The sequence below is a fragment of the Daphnia pulicaria genome, chromosome 9 (assembly GCF_021234035.1).
Source record: "Daphnia pulicaria isolate SC F1-1A chromosome 9, SC_F0-13Bv2, whole genome shotgun sequence".
Lineage (NCBI taxonomy): Eukaryota > Metazoa > Arthropoda > Branchiopoda > Diplostraca > Daphniidae > Daphnia > Daphnia pulicaria.
In genome coordinates, this window is record NC_060921.1 from 2471898 (window position 1) to 2485993 (window position 14096).

Genomic DNA, 14096 nt, shown 5'->3' on the forward strand with positions numbered 1-14096 from the left:
TGATGCAAATTCGTTTTCAAATTTTAAACTTCCGCTAAAATCACCTTATATTCAACTAACGAATGCTTAATCTTTTTTTTGTTTTTTTTAGTTAAATTTCTTTTCCTAAAATGCACTTTTTGCGGACTTTATAAGAGTTGTTCATAATGTCTTTCCAACATGTGTGCAATCTGTAAGTGAATAAATTTGCAAAATACCTGATTGACGCTTATTGGCTTTGACGAGTAACTTTAAGTCTGTTTAGGATTTCCTAACTGAGAAATAAAGCAACAAATTTTTCTGAAATTTTTCCATCCAATGAATAATTAAATTTACATTTTGGAGATGAAAAGAAAACAAACGAATTGGTTGAATGTCATTTTCAAATTATAAAATGAACAGTCAGGTTCATTTGAATACGATACATTTCTCAATGAAATGGGCAATCGTTTCGTAACCTAGCGTACTGAGCGTAATCCTCGTTTTTGTGATCAGGCTTCCGGTTCTCTAGCTGCTTTTTTAGTACGTTGCACTGTTTGTTAAAATTCTGCCCTACGTTATTGGAATCGTCAAGGAGGGAATTAAGAAACGGCAATACAATCGACTCCAGGACTGGAACGTCAGTGAGCCTTCCGGTCGGAACCGGATCTCAAATAATATTTTTTTAAAGAAATTAATCGTTTTTCAATTAACGTCTGGCTGCTGAATGTCGTCTTTGTATCGCACTTACTAGCGACCACAATGCACATTCCTATTTCGATTGAATCAACTCATTCTTGAATAACATGTCTATTATTATTAAATCTAGAATTTTATTTTGTATTATTATGTTCCCCTTCAGAAACCTTTTTAAGATTTGGTTTAACCAATAGACTACTTTGATGCTGAATCCGCATCTGTTTGCAGTGCCACTGGACGGGATTTTATTGTTCGTTCGTCCGATGGAGAAATAAAACAACAACGAATGAAACAAATACCAAGTCCCAACTGCTGGATCCGATTGACCATTTTCCGCGAGTTTCTTTTTTCATTTCGTAATCCTCATTTCGTCTCGTGATCTTCAATCTTGACTTGGAATTTCTTACTGGCCGTCGACGTGTTCCACGACAACAACCTAATTATATGAAATGTGATTATAGCATAAGAATGAAGTGAAGGTGCATTAACTAATAAAAAAAGCGTTATTTGAAAATGGAGAAATATGCTCGGGGTCATGATTGTTAAGGCGTGCCATTTTAAAAAGGGGATATCCCGTTTATACCTCGCCATCGTGTGTATATGTGTTCATATACCTGTTATATATACCTGGCCATTGTTTGGGAATGTCAGTTTGTAGTCAGGGATATCCGTAGACGAAAACAACCACGAGGAACTTCTGGGCCATATTTTTACTTCAACGTCGATGTAAACGGGTTGCCAGTTCTGAAATAACGTTGAATATATTCAATATTGTTTGATAACCACTCCGACTTTATCCGTTCCGTTTTCTGCTTGTTTACCTCAGTTGACCAGATGATCAATTTCCCATTCATATCCTCTGATGCGAGAAACCGCCCGTCGGGTGAAAACGACAGCCAATCTACCCGATCTGAATGTTGACTGGTGAGAAATCTCGTCTTTTCCTTTTTCAGCGGAGTCCAAATGACAATCCGCCCCTCGTTCAATCCACTGAAATGAAAAAAGAAATGAAAATCAAAATGCGAAATTTCTCCCATTCCTCTTTATCCTTTCTTGCCGCGGGGAAAAAAGGCACAAACGTGCATAAGAAAATCAAAATAAAAAATGCGAAATTGCTCTGCCCTTCCTCCTTGTCCATTCCTGCCGCGGGAAAAAGGAAATTCTTCTAGTCTCAAGGCCAAGAGATTCGCATACGTAACGCAATTCACAATTCAATCCAACTCAAGGCAACGAATTGCAATCCCTGCAATCGCTTCCGCGCAACCCAATTGCTCAAAAATGGAAAAAAAAAAAAAAAAAAATGGAAAAAATTCGGGAAATTTCTGTTTTCGCGTGAAAGTGCGTGGCTTCTTGCCTCCATTCTCCATTCGTAATTTATTGGGCAGTGGAGGGGGAAGTATCAATATGATGTAATACTCTTAGTTCAATCCTTTTTTTTTCACCAAACCCCGTCGGTTGATTGATAAACCTGCCGCGGGAAAAAGGAAGGAAAACTCTTATCCTTCCTTCAATATCAAGGGGGGAATGTTTGGCGATTATGTGAGCGAGAAAGTAAAAACAAAAAAAAACTTGTTGCCGTCTTATTCCCAATCCTCAGAATTTACCCATACCCATTTTTCTTGCGTGAGAAAAAGACAATCGAGCTATTCGCTTCGGGGCGAATATCAAAATCCACATCAATATCAGATCCAGTCGATCCTCTTAGTTTAATAGAAGTTTTCAAAGACGTTGTTCCGTCCGTCGACTCACCAAGCCAAAATGAAATTGTCGGTCGATTTCCTGGCAGCGTCCACTCCCTCGCCGTCCATTTGTTTCCCGTTTGGACGCCAAGCAAAACTCCAACATTCGCCATCGACCTTTGTGGCGTCAATGGGTTCGTCGCTGTCCATTGACCAAATCTATTCGGAAAACAACAAGTTCAAGATGACACGCCCATTCAACAAAAGAACAACGACAATTTACCGTCATCCATCTGTCGAGTGAAAGAGCGGCCAAACATTTCGTCCGTTCGTCCCAGGCCATATGTGATATCCAATCCTTAATGAAATAACAGAGAATAGATTATCGAGAATGTGCAATAACATCATGTAAATGTTTTGTAAATGTTTTCGTAGGTAAAGGAAGAGAAGAATATAAAGAAAAAGAGAAAAGGGCGCAAAATTCTGGGGGTACGGTAGGCACCGTAGTATCCCTTCCGTCAAATTAAACTGAAAACATAGAGAGCCATTTGCCTGTTCAAGAAACTTTCAGGCATGACTGTATATTTGGATTTGAATACAAACATGTAAAATCTTTATAATCTATTTATTACTTGCCGTTTGACAATGATTTTTGAGCAAAAATCTGTCTCCACTTCCACTCAACAGCCGTTCTAATTTTCAGACGTCCACTTCAGTTTGTTATGGAACCTAGTCCGCCATCTACCAGTCAGTTTGCCAAGTTCGTTGCCATGGATTCTTTTGGCGCTATGAACAAAGAGCCATTCGAGGGGGGGAACATCATTTGTCATTTTCACTAGTTCTTCACTGCATCATGTTCGGAAGTGTGTATCCATCAGTATCTACGTTCGCGTACGTAGAACTCAGTTTTAACTTTTAATATGTGTGGAGCAATGTGATATGACATTGCAAATTATACTGTGTAGTGTGTACTGTGATGAAACTGAGAAATCTATGACGAACATTTTCGTTGGCGAATTGCAACTACAGAGGAACCGGGCTGGAATCAGGTCGCCACACGTGCTGATGAGGTAAAAATTCTTTTGTCTGTAGTCTCGAGTACGAAAAATATGGCGCCCGATTTTTAGTTTATTGATTCAAGGTGAGGTGATAGGTGTCAAAATCTAAATGTCCTTTCTAAGATACCAAGAAATATTTTAAAAAATCGTCAGGTTTTCAGAGCTGTATCACTCGTTTCTTTTTTGTCATTTTAATTTACGGGATTTATCTCTTTGCTGGAGTGGAGATGAAGCCCATTCCCCTATTATTGAAGGGATTTATTTTTCTGTTGTTGAATCCGTTTATTAGACTCATTTCACTTTTCGATTTCTTTGTCTCTTGGTCGTTGCCTAGTGGTCACTTTGGCATTTCAAGACATGCTAGTTAGAACATTGACATGCCTCATCTTTACGTCTGCCATCCCAGATTTTTCAGATTTTGTTGGTAAGGGAATTAAAGAAGGATGTTTAAAAATTTGTCTGTATTAAGCAGCTGATTACTTTGTCTAGATTAGAACACTTAAGAGGGTTCTCTCTCAATCCCACGAGATTTTTAAAAGGCCAGAGGAGGAGTTTTGTAAATTCGATTTTGAACTCATTTAAAGTGGAAAGAAATTACTTTTTGTGGCACACAGTTTTATGATTTGACCAGTGCGAAAGTTGGCACTCCTTGCTGCAATATGAAATGGAGAGACAGCGGCTGCAAAGCTTCAGATTTGGTGAGGTTTTCTTGCAGTTGGCACAGCGGCCTTCAGCTACGACGTATTCAATCATTTTTAACTGTTAATTGACAAGAGGATCGTTAAATTACATAAAGATATCAGTTGTTTGTTTGCCAAGTACAAAACAGTTACCTCTTTCTGACCAGATCCCTCTGAAATCGCCAATTTGGAACTGGCCGAGTCCCAAGACATTGTGCACCGGTGGTGAAACCCTGATGGTGGTAAGGTGCAGATCATCTCCCAATTCTAAAAACGTTGCGATAAAATTAAGATAGCCATTCTGTCAAATATTTTACCTTCTTTTTTTCGCTTTGTTTACCTTGGTGGACCAGATAACCAATTTTCCTTCATAGTCGGTCGATGCCAGTAAACGTCCGTTTGGCGAAAATGCGATTTGATACAATTCGTGGGAATGTCCATCGAAAAACAAACTTGGTTGTATTTCCTTTTCCGTTGGCGACCAAACTAAAATAGATCCGTTCTCTAACCCACTGAAAAAAGATCAGAAAAAGTCGATTGAGCTCTTATGCAATCTTGATTAAATAATCGATTTGGGACACTGAGGTAATTAGATGAATGAAATCTGACCCAACTAAAAATGGTTTTTCCATCGCTCTTTCCACGCTCCCGATTCCGCTATTTGGTAGGTCCGTTGGACTCCAAATCAATTGGCAACAACAAGCACTGGATTCTATCATGCGTATGGGATCCTCTTTTTCCAATGACCATATCTGCGTTCAATTATTTGAAAATGAAGGAGTTAAACATTTATTTTTGCACATGAAGCGTTTAAATTTTGGGGCATACCTTGATCCAACTGTCTTTTGAACTGGTGGCCAACAGTTTTAGTTCTTCGTTCCAGACGATATTCGAAACCTTATAACCCATACCTCCTTCTGACATACTGTATGGGTCTGACGAGTGCGAGACTCGTGCACTCACAACAAGTTTCTTGATTAATTTGCTGGTTGACTTAGCGCTTAGTTCTATTTCGTGAATTTCAGCCGTTCCCTTAACATAGCCGCAAATGAGTTGGTTGCGTGAAATCCATTCAACACACGAAACATTTTGATTCGATTTGAAATCATAGGAGTAACAAGAGTCGTCGGATGCATCGCAAATCAAAACCCGTTTAGAGTCAGCCTAAATATTGATTGGAAAACGTTAACATCCTGCGCATCTTTTAGAACGCAATTTTCAATTTTTGCTTCTAGAAAACTTACCGATTCGTAGAAACTGGCAAATACATTACAGTTGAGTGGGTTCCAAACGACAACTGGATGATTTGAACGGCCGTCTATTTGAACTAAAAGTCGTTTCTCGCCAGTTGGATAATTCCAAATAACGGCAGTGCCGTCAGGGGATCCAGCTGCTAGTTTAGTCCCGTTCGTCTAATAATCTGAAAATTAGTTTTGGGTAAGGGGGAATCATTTCAGGTAGGATTACTTACATTCCATTTTAAGGACAGCACTGAACTTTCACACGGCAATCGACGTTCGATTTTCCAAGTTGAAATTGGAGTGGAATGACTTGATCCCTTGAGTAGTACGATTTCTTCACTAAACCCACAGGCTAAAACGGGCTCACTTGGGTGGAAATTTGAACTTCTCACAACTAGTCCGCTTGTTAATGAGACCTCAACCTCTCTGAAAAAATCTGGACACACAATGGAGCATTTTGGGTTAAATATTTGGATGTTCTTCAAAATTTACATACCATTGTCCAGTGAATTTTCAACGTTGGCCATCTCGTTGGCAACCCTAGCTCTTTCTCGTGGGGAACGAAGCTACGTACACAAATTAACTGTAATTAAATCGACGTCGTAACTGCACAATTTGAATTCAGTGCTGCGACACTGTAACAATTTAACTCGATTATTTTGCTCCGTTTGGAACACGTCGTATTTGCGCAAGTTCCTGTTGATGACTAACGTCTCTGCATTTGAGTCTGGGAAGATGGTAGATAGAGGTAGAGAAACTATTAGAAATACAAAAAAAAAAATTCTAGGAATATGTTCCTCGTTCCCTTGATAATGTACGCGTCATAAATGAGCGTCCCCCCCTCCGTTATTCCGCGAATTCTCTGCTTGCCTGATTTATTCGTAGAAATATCTTTCCTCTGCCTCTCCTTTAGTACAAATGGGTTTTACTCTTTGGTGCATTTCCCACAATTGCCGATCCAAATTATATCGCTGCCTGGTCATTACCATTTGTGTATCTCTCTTTATAGTTGTTTATTAAACTATTTTTGTTTATTCTGACAGGGCCTGATCCCGGCATTTCCACCACAAGAATGACAGCATCCTGGCCGCCATTCCAGTTGTTAATTGACGACGGATTACCTTCTAGATTCCAAATATTATCCGGATTTGCTCTCAATGTAAGTGATCATTAAATTTTTTTGTTTTTTGTGTTTGGCAAAGAGAGTTTTTTTTTCAAATTTTGCTTTTGAAGTTGCGTTAGTTTCTACAAGTGAGCAGGCTACCGGAATTTTATTTTGAGTCTTAGATTTTCGTTTTTTAGCAAATTTTACCTTTCAACAATTGCAGTTTAGAATTTAGCACAGAGCAATGTACATAGTTGGAGACATAACAAAGGAAGAATTAAGTTCAATAATCAAGCTTCATATTTTCTTGAATTGTTCACTTTTTAGTGTTACAGTCTTCGATTTCAGAAAATGAAATCTTCTAGAGTTAGATTGACAAGTTTCAGTTTCGTCATTTTTGTAGAGAGATCCATTGAAGAACCTAACCGCTTACTGAAATTTCTTTTTTTTTTCGTGCATTAAAGTTAAGGGTTGTACAAAAAATGTATTGCAAAAATCGAAAAAAATGCGACACGTTTAAACTAACGAGGCTGAAACCTCTCCAAAAACAAAATTACGACAAAAATATTAGCGAACATGATAACGAAACCCCCAAAAGCATAACGGAACAGCACTACTAGCACTCTTCCAATTTTTTGAACCACATGTCCGACATCTTCGAAAGTCCCTGTGTGACAAATGTAGTATTTAGGTTCTTAGTATTTTAACTGTAGAACAACTTGTAGGTTCAGCAACGCAATGAAACTAAAACCACACATTTTTTTTTTTAAATTCATTATTTTGTAAGATGCACCAAGAAATTTATCCGGTATTAACCTATACTTTGTAAGCGATAACTTTACCTGGAGATACCGTTTCCGTCCGTCGTAAAACGAATTCAGAACTTGTTTGAGAGCCATTCCTTTTTTTTTGGTTCAAATCGAATCATTGTATGAATGACGTCTGACGCAAAGTGGTCGAATTCTAATTCTGAAATATTAATTTAAAATAATAAAGTATACATTTTATTTGGAAGGAAAGAATTAAAATGTTTTATTAACAAAGTTATTATTCCATCAAACAAGATTATGTGTTTTTTTTAAAGACAGCCACCAAGTAGCGCAGACTGCGTGAATCTCATTTTTCAGTCCAAAGGCACAAATCTCAATTAATTTCAATGAATGACTAGCAATTTAACCAACGTTTTGGAAGCGGCCTCTCATGAAAAAATGTCGTAAAAAAATTTGACTACTTTTGTTTTTTAAAAAGTCGATGTGTTCTTACGCAGAACGGATGGAATCCCATGGACAGAAGAGACTCGATAATCAGAGAGGAGGATAAGAATAAAAAAAAGGGGGAAAAAAATTTAAATGTTTATTACAAACATCCTCCTCTTTTTAAAAACGTGGTGTTTTTAGACGGTTTCATTATCATCTGACTTGGGACTCCTTTCGTTGGCGAAGCGTAGCCAGCCGAAGCTTAAGCATTTGAGTTTCCAGGTCCTTGTCTACTTCACGGTACCTTTGCCGGTCCTCTTCGAGCATGCTGCGCAGCGAGTCTTTGTGCTCCACGATCTCCAGCATCTCGGAAAGAATGGCTCCTTCCTTGTCCACGTCGGCAGGCGATTTCTCCGTCTCTGCAAAAGGGATGGAAATATTCGTATTTAAATTAATTATGAACTTGGAGGTGGTGGTGGTTGACACATAGAACTTTAGAATGAAAATAAGAACGTAGAATCGCCATTATAGGAGCGCCATAAAAAAAAGAAATTGCATTTGAAGGTACAAGGGGCGAAATTTTTGAAATCAAGATTTTTTGAAAAAGCCACGCCTCCATGTTCTTTCATGAAATCATCACTGGATGCCAGTGTTTGACTCAATTCAATCATGCCTGGCCCCAATGAGCCATCAGCGATAAAGACGTCGTCTTCCCAGTGTGAAAACAAGGATGGCCGATGGTGGTTTAAACAATTGAATTAAGAGCAATGGCGTGAAGGAGGTGTGATTTCGTACAAGACTCGGGAATCGGACGGCAGCGCTGGACCGTTGTATACGTTTTGTCAATGACATCGCTAAGTGTTCCCGCACATAATTCCAGTACGATGTATCTGTTAATGGCATCATTGTATTTCTGTAATGGAACGTAACACTAGTGTAATTTCAAAAAGAATTACCTGTAGTTATCATCTTCATGAATTGCTAAAATTTTGAGAACGTTATCGTGCTCAAGTTCTATCTGCAATTTGATTTCACGGTCTTCTTGATCCAATCTGTCTAACTCGAGTCTTTTGACCGCAACTTCCTCGCCTTGGTGAGAACCAAGAAAAACGATTCCATAAGCGCCTTTCCCAAGTCTATCTTTTCTCAGATAACTCGTTTCAGTTCCCTTGATACAAGTTGCTTGACACACTGACATGTTTTCAGGCTGAGCCATCAGCCATTACAGTTTTGCAGTTTCAGTTGACACGTCACGAGAAATCCCGTAAATTACATCGCGAATTTTAAAGTAAAAACGAAAACAAAAGCGAAGTAAATGTAACACAATTTGACAGACTAAAGTAGTCTGCTAGGAAAATTTGCCATCAGTTATTGTAACACACCTGTTGATAACGCTATTGTGATCCTCTGATCCTCTCTTATCATTTCAGTCACAGTCTAGAAAACCGGCCGAGGCCCAGTTGAATTACCGCCATCTAGGTTGATGGACTGTTGACTGTATTTTAGGACTTCTTAACTGAGAACTGAAGAAACTAATTTTAAATGGAGTTGGTGGCGGTTCGCAGCTTGTCCCATCCACTAAATTAGTAAATTTTTTGGAGGTTAAAATGAAACAAACGAATAGGTTGAATGGCAATTTTGAATTAAAAAATGAACAGTTAGGTCCTTTTGTGAATGCGATATATTTCTGAATGAAATGTTCAATCGTTCAAACTTTACTTGTACAAACGGTTTCGAACCGTTTACTTCGGTTCGCCACTCGCCAAAACATGAGTTGTCTTTTGGCTTAGTATTATCTCTTAATTAATGGGATCAGTCGGTTTATTTCTCTTTCACTTGTCAGTTTGATCGAATCTTGCTCTTTTGAATTGTGTTCCGCCTCTTGTCCGTGGTTTCCGGATACGTTACGGAGCCCTGTTTGTTGAACTTCTGCTATCAACTGTCGGGAATTTCCATGTTGAATATGCACTACTTGAAAACGCATACAGTGATCACCAATGCTCGTATAGGTATTGGATTACTGGAGGCGCTGAAAGGGTTGCCCTTCTTGATTGTTGCTGGGCTCAAGTCACTTGATTAGGCCCTGCGTCTCCTTAAGGAGGTGCCCAGTTGCTCATTATTAGCCACTCGTGAGTTATTCCCAGTCTCTCAATAGTTAAACTCGTACGAGTTGGGCGTAAAGCATCTAACATGTTTTTAAGTACGATGATTTTTCTTTTGTCATCATTCAATAAATACGTTTGTATAGGAAATAACTTTTATTGGAAAATGCAAATTAGTGATGGTTAGTCTTATAGTCGTATGGCAAAAATTGGTTATGTCTACCTAAGAAAAAAAGGCTCTATCCCCCCCCCCCCCACCCTTTTTGAAATCACTTGGTTGAATTCAGTGTTTTGCCTTGTGAAATTCGGCTAAACTTATTCACTTTTATTGCAAACAAGTTTGTGTTGGGGCCAGTGTGAACGCTGACATTCCCTGCCGCAATAGAAGATTGAACGGCAGCGGGCGCAATGCTTCAGATATTGAGAAGTTTTCTTGCAACCGGCACAGCATTTTTCATCAACGACATATTCAATTCCTTTGAACTGTTTGAATCGCAGAGTAGGGAAACATCACGAATAAAATAAGTTTGTTAGGATTCAGCAGGAATTAATTCATTTCTATTACCTGCTTCTGGCCTGTTCTCTCTGAAATGGCTAACTTGCAACTGACCGCGTCCCATGTCATCATGTATGGATACATGAATTCGGATGGGGCTAAGATGTATATACTCTCCCAACTCTGAAAATATTGTGAAATTTCGGTTGAAATTGACTTATTACGGAAGATATTTTACGATAATTTAAATTTTATGAATCTTCACTAAACCACTTGACCGAGGCTATAAGTGCATGTTTCGCGTTTCATTTACTGCGTAATTAACTGGGTTTTTCGTTATTAAACTTAAATTTACCATAATAAATAATTTTACCTTGGTTGACCAGATAATCAATTTCTTTAAATTGTCAGTCGAAGCTAGAAAGCGTCCGTCAGGAGAGAACAATAATTGGTGAATCTGAGCTTCATGTCCTGAAAGATTTCGTGTCTGATTTTCACGTTTAAACGGATGCCAAATCACAAGGCTTCCCTTAAGTGATCCACTGGATAAAACCCAACGGATATTGTCACATGTGATTACAAAAAAAAAAAAAAGTTTTGACCGTGAAAATTTAAAAATTTGCCCATATCTTCTAGTCATGAATAAGATTTAAAGTAGATGCAGAGACATATAGTTCTAATTAAAATATGAATCAAAATAATTCAAGACATCTGACCATGCAATTAAAGTTTTTCTTTTCGCTTCGTCCTTTGTGTCAAATCCCCAAACCAAACATTCACACGGAGAATCGACCTCTAACACGTGAATGGGATCGTTGCTGCCCAATGTCCAAATCTGCAATGAAGAAATAAAATATGTCATTTTTTATTGAAACTGTGGCAGAGACAGGGCAGAGTATCTTCTAATGACATCCTTTCATTATATAAACCGCATTTTGTTTTAATACCTTGACCCGTTGGTCTGTTCCGCCTGAAGCTAAAAGATTCAATTCTTCGTTCCAGATTATACTCATTACATAATAAGACGTTTCTTTGCTAATGGCCTGCATCGTTGGAAAGTCGGAAAAATGCATGCTAAAACCATATTTGCCATTTTCACGCTGGACATGTATGATTTTCTGAACCATTCGGCTGTTCAGTTGCCTGTTACGTGATTCTATTTCATGAATTTCCATCTTTCCATCGTCATAACCACAGGCGAGTTGATTTTGCGAGATCCATGCCACTGCATAACAATTCAAGTTTGATTTCATGGTATAGCTGAGGGGTTTTTCATTTTCCGAATCGACAATAAGCAGCTCTGTAGTGTCTACCTAAATGTAGAATTGAGAAACTTGAAATATTATTTGGGAATAATAAATTAGTGCGCATGTGTTTCAAACACCACTTTTAGTTTTTGAAAAGTTAGTTTATCCTTTTCCATTTTTTCTCCTTTCATATGCTCTTTATGCTGTGCGATTTACTACTTATGACTCTGAGGCTCTGAGCATACTTTGTATACATTTGTGTCGCTAAAGGCTACTTTTACTTACTGCCTTGTTATAACTAGCCAACATGTCCCGGTTAAATGGATTCCAAACAATTAACGGAAAATTGGATCGTCCATTTCTTCGAAATTCTTGTTTTCCGTTCCCTGGATAAGACCAAACGATGACAGTCCCATCATCGGAGCCAGTAGCCAATTTAGTTCCATCGGCCTATAAGCCAAACAAAGATTTAAAAGAAATTTTCTACGTTTAAATCTTAAAAACAAGCATCACATTTATTCTTTGATGGGTAGCATTATGGTATTCACGGACTTACGTTCCATTGTATGGATAAAACTGTCCCATTACGTAAAATATGTTTACGTTCAATTTCCCAATTATCCAATGATGTGGTGTGACTAGAACCGCGAAGGAAAAACAATCCTTCTTTAAATAAGCCGCATGCCAGAACAGGATCGATTGGATGGAAACTTGCACTTCTCACATCATGTAGCCCTCTTAACTTTTTTTGAAATGGATGTCCGGTGTCTTTGAAAATCCCTGTGTGAAAAATGTAGTATTTAGGTTCTTAGTATTATAACTGTAGAAAACCTTGTAGATCCAAAATTTGAACTTGAAAACCACAAAATTTCTTATTTAATTCATTACTTAGTACGGTGCACCCACCAAGAAATTTATACGAAAACCTATTCTTTGTAAGTGAAACATCTTTACCTGGAGATGCCGTTATGGATGTGTCATAAAACAAATTCAGAACTTGTTTGAGAGCCATTCTTTTCTTTGGTTCAAATTGAATCATTGCACGAATGACGTCTGACGCAAAGTGATCCAATTCTAATTCTGAAATATTAATTTCAAATAATAAAATAAATTCACGTTGAAAGGAAAGAATTAAACTGTTACTATCGATGTGAACTTGGTCGTCCTTGATAATGTTGGCGATGATGAAATTGTCTTCCCCGAAAGGGTGCAATCCTCGAGTAACGTAGTAAAAAAACACGCATCCTGCTGAGAAAATGTCGCTTTCAATTGAACCTTTCATTGGAGTTTCATTTGGTTGGTTTTGGTTGACAGAAAAATTCAGAAATTCTTGCGCCATCCATTGCCTAGTTCCTTTGAATGGTCCGCTGACTACAAACGTGTGGTTTGTACTGGTTTCCTTGCTCAAGCCGAAATCGGACAGCTTGATTTGAGCTTTCCCAGAAATGAGAATGTTTTCAGGTTTAATGTCTCGGTGTACCAATTTCTTCGAATGGATATAATTGAGTCCATCGGCAATTTCGTACAGAACTGTTTGATCCGGGGGTAAATCGGGTCCTTTATAATTTTGATTGCAAACCTCCCTTAGTGTCCCTGCGCATAGTTCAAGTACGATGTACCTGTAGGAGACAACCCGACAACCACTTGAATTTATTTTAAAAATATTGATTAATTATGCATTCGTTCCGATTCGTTCTACTTGCCTGAAATCTGCATCCTGTTCAACTGTCAGAATTTTGAGAATATTTTGGTGAGTGAGCTTCAACTGGGCATTGAACTCGCGGTCTTCATTCAGTGACGGTCGTATCATGATTCTCTTGACGGCAACTGCGTTGTCTTCGTAAGTACCGCGATAAACGATTGAATTTCCTTCACCGAGAACATTTTTCCTCTCGTACTGGATTTTATTTGAAAAAGGTTTGGGGTAAGGGGAGTTTTCTGCTGCAGCCATTTTCCTCCACTAGCGAAACTGAAACAAACTGAATTTCACGGTTAGATCTTCTATTGTAATCAGTGAAACAAAAAATGAGTTGATAAGCAGCACAGCATGCACAGTCAGGGTAAACCAAACGTATACATTATCAAAACTTCCTACGTAGCCACAGATCCAATAAACTGATTGTACGAAGCTAAATAGATAGACAACCAAAAGACGTCCCACATTTGGAGCTTTTTATTTTTTTAACGATATAACAAACCTTGTTTCTCTGAAGTAGATTTATTAAAAAATTGGTCGTATGCGATCTTTCCCGTCTTTTGCTTGACCGACATTAGGTCCGTGTACTCGACCCCTGCTTTTCTAAATTTTGTTAATTCTTATCCGTCGTTTCCCATCACTTTTGAGATACAATTCCTTGTACTTATTGCTGTCCATTAACACCCAAATAACTCAAAAGACGGAACGACAGCGGTTGCAACGCGTCGCTGAGAGGTTTTCTTGCAGGTGGCACAGCAGCTCTCGCAACAACGTACCGCATTATGAAACCTTTAAGAACTGTTGAGGGTTGCACATAAATGGGCTCATTCGGTTATGATTTAAAACAAATCGTTTTGGACAGGATCTTTGTATAATGCAAAGCTTTGAACTGGCCGCGTTTGTGAGCTCTGCTTGTGTCAACATCATTACCGTGTCGTC

At 38.4% G+C, this 14096-nt stretch overlaps 3 protein-coding genes across 4 annotated transcripts in view; all 3 read right to left on the reverse strand.

Moving 5' to 3' along the window:
* Window positions 1-14096, reverse strand: part of LOC124313778 — a 311762-nt gene that overhangs the window by 39383 nt on the left and 258283 nt on the right. The window lies entirely within an intron of this gene.
* LOC124313335 (F-box-like/WD repeat-containing protein TBL1X) overlaps window positions 803-14096 on the reverse strand; it is a 258370-nt gene continuing 245076 nt past the window's right edge. The window contains exons 1-5 of one of the 2 annotated variants that reach the window (XM_046778214.1): window positions 2620-2691; window positions 2407-2555; window positions 1479-1647; window positions 1272-1401; window positions 803-1093 (exon numbers count right to left, since the gene is read on the reverse strand). In XM_046778214.1, the coding sequence (XP_046634170.1) occupies window positions 903-1093; window positions 1272-1401; window positions 1479-1647; window positions 2407-2555; window positions 2620-2679 (699 nt within the window). In that variant the 5' untranslated portion in view covers window positions 2680-2691 and the 3' untranslated portion in view covers window positions 803-902. Of the gene's footprint in view, window positions 1094-1271; window positions 1402-1478; window positions 1648-2406; window positions 2556-2619; window positions 2692-14096 lie in introns of those variants that run through there. The other variant, XM_046778215.1, reaches the window with a different exon arrangement.
* On the reverse strand, window positions 10014-13460 carry LOC124312909. Its single transcript, XM_046777467.1, has 10 exons — window positions 13165-13460; window positions 12605-13080; window positions 12416-12541; window positions 12018-12241; window positions 11747-11911; window positions 11162-11527; window positions 10931-11049; window positions 10588-10756; window positions 10284-10397; window positions 10014-10201 (listed from the first exon to the last, which is right to left on the reverse strand). Exons 1-10 carry the CDS (start codon window positions 13410-13412, stop codon window positions 10034-10036), a joined length of 2175 nt encoding a protein of 724 aa, XP_046633423.1. The 5' UTR covers window positions 13413-13460; the 3' UTR covers window positions 10014-10033.

What these genes read in the sequence shown, in the direction of transcription:
- LOC124312909 (XM_046777467.1), bottom strand. Translation starts at nt 13,412, where the DNA reads ATGGCTGCAGCAGAAAACTCCCCTTACCCCAAACCTTTTTCAAATAAA. An exon ending in GAACAGGATGCAGATTTCAG is followed by an intron (nt 13,081 to 13,164) that starts GCAAGTAGAACG and finishes TGTCTCCTACAG; the next exon opens with GTACATCGTACTTGAACTAT. An exon ending in AGAGAACAGGCCAGAAGCAG is followed by an intron (nt 10,202 to 10,283) that starts GTAATAGAAATG and finishes CGATTCAAACAG; the next exon opens with TTCAAAGGAATTGAATATGT.